Raw genomic sequence first — 4,193 nt, 5'->3', positions numbered from 1 at the left:
CCCCCCCCCCCCCCCCCCCCCCCCCCCCCCCGGGAGCGATGAGTCCCAGAAGCCCCAGGTGCAGCCTGCTGCTAGGTGAGCGGTGGTGATGGTGGTGATGGTTCTTACGGTCAATGTCCTGTTCTTTTAGGTCCAGGACCTGCAGCTGGAACGAGAGATGGCATTGGCCACCAACCGGAGCCTGGCGGAGCGGAACCTGGAGTTTCAGGGCCCCCTGGAGATCAGCCGCTCAAACCTCTCGGACAAGTACCAGGAGCTCCGGAAGCTCGTGGAGCGGTGCCAGGAGCAGAAGGCGAAGCTGGGTAGGGGCGGCCTGGGAGCATGCTCTAAGGTGCTCCTCTGTTAACTTAGAGGTCCATTCAAGGTTGGCCTGGGAAGAGCTCCTGGAATAGTGTGGAAGGACAGGTTTCCTCTCCCTTCCCCGGGACAGGACAGGGTCAGGTGTGAGGATGACCCCGTGCCGGCCCCGTGCTCAGTGCTTTACATCCATTTTTTCACAACAGCCTGGAAGGGGAGGTACTGATGTTCTTGTTTCATAGATGAGAAGATGAGGCTCCGAGAGGGTCAGGAACACGGCCAGGCTTCTATGGCTAGATGCGGGATTTGAGTCTGGAGAGCCTGCCTCCTGCACTGTTGCTGGCCGGCACGGCCCGCTCAGCCTCTGCGCTTTACAGAGTTGGGCTGGGCTCTCTGTCTCCTGGGACCTGCCGTCTGGGAGGGGAAGGCTGTCCTGGTCTTGACCGTGAAGAGGTGTGGTGCTCAGAGGGTGCAGTAACTTCCCCGCTGTGGGGCAGCACAGGGCTGGGGCTGCTCGGTGGGCTCTGACGCGGGAGTCCTCCTTGCCGCTGGCATGGGGAAGGCTGGCTAGCCAAGGTCTGGGCTGGGCCTGGTAGAGCCCCTCTCTGCTCAGGAAGGTGACCTCAGGGAACTGGGCTCCGTGGGGCTCCGTGGGGCTCCGCAGCAGACCCCCCGAGCCATGGCTGGGCCTCGGAGCGCACAGAGGGCACTCTGAGGGTCTTTGTGGAAAGCTCAGCCTCTAACACTGAATCGAAAGGCACTTGTAGAATGTTGATCTTTCCGCCCTCCCTTCCAGAGAAATTTTCTTCAGCACTGCAGCCGGAGACCTTGTTAGACCTTCTGCAGATCGAAGGCATGAAGATCGAAGAAGAGTCTGAGGTAAGATGGCCGTGGTCACGCCCTCTTCTGTGGGTAGCGTCAGGCCCTGGAGCGGGAGCCTTTGGAAGGAGCACCGGGTGTCTGCAAAGTTGGGATGAGGGGCCTTAGTAGCCAGCAAAGGCGGATGACACGGTTAGTCCCCGTGGAGGCCCTGTTGGCGCCCAGCCCCACCCCGGCTGCCTGGCCTCCCTGTTCTGCTTCCCTGGCCATCTCTTCAGTCTGTGGGCAGACGGGCTCCCCCCAGTTCTCCGTGCCCTGGGTGGAGGAAGCTGCCAGGTCCTCCCAGCCTAGGGCCCGCCCGCGCTAGTGTTCATCCATTTATTCATCACGGACATGCAGGAGTCGGGGGGTGGGGGGGACAGCAGTGGCCACCACAGCCTCTGCCCTCCAGGAGCTGCCATTCTTGTGAGGGAGACAGCACACCCCAGCGAGTGCAGGTAGAATGTGTCAGCAGGGGCGCCTGGGTGGCGCAGTCGTTAAGCGTCTGCCTTCGGCTCAGGGCGTGATCCCAGCGTTCTGGGATCGAGCCCCACATCAGGCTTCTCCACTAGGAGTCTGCTTCTTCCTCTCCCACTTCCCCTGCTTGTGTTCCCTCTCTCGCTGGCTGTCTCTCTCTGTCAAATAAATAAATAAAATCTTTAAAAAAAAAAAAAAAAAAAAAAAAGAATGTGTCAGCAGTGATCCGGGCCAGAAGGAGAAAGTCCCAAGTGGGGGCCAGAGAAGACAGGGAGTGTCTGCAGCGGGCTGAGCAGGGGTGGGGGCACACAGCTGGCCTTTGCTCCCGGGCAACACGGGCAGCCTTGATCTCCGGCAGGCCCCTGTTGTCACCAGACCTCATGTCTTCCAGGCCATGGCCGAGAAGTTCCTGGAGGGCGAGGTGCCCTTGGAAACGTTTCTGGAGAACTTTTCCTCCATGAGGATGCTGTCCCATCTGCGAAGGGTGCGCGTGGAGAAGCTCCAGGATGTGATGAGGAAGCCCAGAGTTTCCCAGGAGCCGGCCGGCGACGCCCCTCCTCCACGCCCGCCGCCCCCGCCTCGCCCAGCCCCCCAGGCGACACCCCCTGTAGCCGAAGAGCCGCCCCCACCACCATCAGTACTGCCTCCTTACCCTTTGCCCTACAGCCCATCTCCTGGCATACCCATGGGCCCCACCGCCCAGGGTGCGCTCCAGCCGGCCCCCTTCCCCGTGGTGTCCCAGCCCTCCTTTCCCTACAGGGGGCCTCTGGGCCCCCCTTACCCGTCAGCCCACCCGGGACCCCGGGGTGCTGCGGGCTACTCCTGGTCCCCGCAGAGGAGCACACACCCCCGGCCAGGCTATCCCGCGGCCCCCACTGCTGCCTCCGGCCCCGGGTACCCCTTGGCGGGGAGCCGGGCCCCCAGTCCTGGTTATCCTCAGCAGGCCTCCTACCTCTCGCCAGGAGGACGACCTCCGTACCCAACGCAGTCCCCGCTCCCGAGCTTCCCGGGCCAGCCCCAGCCCTCAGGCCCCCCTCAGCCACCCTACCCCCCTGGGCCCGCCCCGCCCTATGGGTTTCCACCACCTCAGGGTCCTACCTGGCCTGGGTATTAGACACCGTCCAGGCCCTCGGCCCTTCTCCACTTGCACCTGTACCACAGCCCTTGGCCTGTCTGCCGCTGAGATTCGAGGTTCAATTGGAAGTGGACTTGTGTCAGCACACGGGGGCCTTGGGGAGGACCTTGGTGGGAGTGTGCAGGCCTGGAAGGCACCAGGCAGTGTGACTGGCTTGCCCGCGCCTGTGGTCACAAGCACTTCCTGGCCTCCCCAGGGGAAGGGAGCGCCTTCTTCCGGTGCGTGGCTTCAGCTTCTCTGGTGCTAGCCAGGTGGGGAGTTCGGTCCCTCGTCGCGGGTGTCTGTGTGAGTGAGCGGGTGCACGTGTTGGTGGCCGTCTACTTGTGCCTGCGCTCATGGATGCTGGAACCAAGTGCAGTGATCTCAGTGATGAGGGGGCTCGCCCCCGGCCCCTGCTCACCCCACCCCTCTCTCCTGGGATCTGGCACGTTCAGCCTGGTGCCCGCAGCCAGGGATACAACTGTGCGTCTGTCTGTCAGGGATGGCCTGCCCCACGCACCACGGCTGGAGTCGCATCAGGGGGAGGGCACGGTTAGGAAAAACACTTGCTGATTTTTAAGTCCCATAAAGCCATAACTGAACTGTGATAGGCTGGTGTCAGAGAAGCGTGTCCTGTGAGCTGGCTTGAATGGCGGCAGCGGAACCAGAGCAGTGAGGACGCTGGGGATTGTGAAGGTGGACCCCAGACCTTGCACTGGTTGGAGAATGGGGGGGGGGCGGCGGTTTGCCTTGGCTGGAGGGGAGGGAGCAGCTCTGGCCCAGGAGATAGTGGTCACACCGGACTCATTTAGGAGTGGAGGGCTGGGTCACCTCCCCAGCCACCCTCTCTTCTCTGGGGCCCTCCACTTCCGGTTGACTTGTGGGGTTCCCCACCCCCACATCCATCCACTCCTCTAGTGCCTTGAATCTCATCCACAGCAGCCCCCCCCCCTTCATCTCTGTCCTCTGGCTCCCTGGCATTACTCCCACCCCCCAAGCACCCCTTCTCAGACAGACATCGGAGGACGCCCGAACAGTGACTTCCCACCTGGTGCTTTCGCAGACACCATCGCTCTGTCGGACGGAGTCCTTTTCTTTGCTCCTCTCTCGTCTTCAGAATGTACAGGGCAGGGATGTGACTCCGTGCCATGCGCAGCCCCCGGCACACGGGGGGGCTTTAAGCACGTTCAGTAATAACAAAGGCAATAGACCAAAGGGGTGTGATGACCGAAGCATTAACTTGATTGTTGGGGTGTGAACCCGGTCTCAAGGGTAGGCTCTGGAGCTGCTGTCAGCCAGGAAGTCACACGTGCCTTGAAATGTCCACTACTTGAGTACCCAGCATCTGGTGGGCCTGGGGTGCTGGGGGCCCACGAGGAAACTCGACCTTCTGGTGCCTGCCCCCCCCCCCCCCCCCCCCGCCGCCCCCCGGCGGGGGGCTCGCGGG

General features: G+C 62.6%; 1 protein-coding gene across 1 annotated transcript in view; it reads left to right on the top strand.

The window, feature by feature from the left end:
- VPS37C (VPS37C subunit of ESCRT-I) overlaps positions 1–3,351 on the top strand; it is a 26,537-nt gene extending 23,186 nt beyond the window's left edge. The window contains exons 4-6 of the mRNA XM_040639185.1: positions 131–302; positions 1,094–1,176; positions 2,024–3,351. Of these exons, the coding sequence (XP_040495119.1) occupies positions 131–302; positions 1,094–1,176; positions 2,024–2,746 (978 nt within the window). The 3' untranslated portion in view covers positions 2,747–3,351. The remainder of the gene's footprint in view (positions 1–130; positions 303–1,093; positions 1,177–2,023) is intronic.
- The last annotated feature ends 842 nt before the right edge of the window (positions 3,352–4,193 follow it).

Source organism: Ursus maritimus, unplaced genomic scaffold (genome assembly GCF_017311325.1).
Source record: "Ursus maritimus isolate PB19 unplaced genomic scaffold, ASM1731132v1 scaffold_23, whole genome shotgun sequence".
Taxonomy (NCBI): domain Eukaryota; kingdom Metazoa; phylum Chordata; class Mammalia; order Carnivora; family Ursidae; genus Ursus; species Ursus maritimus.
Note: the sequence above shows the minus strand (reverse complement) of the source record. Positions and strands in the feature narration are given on the sequence as shown.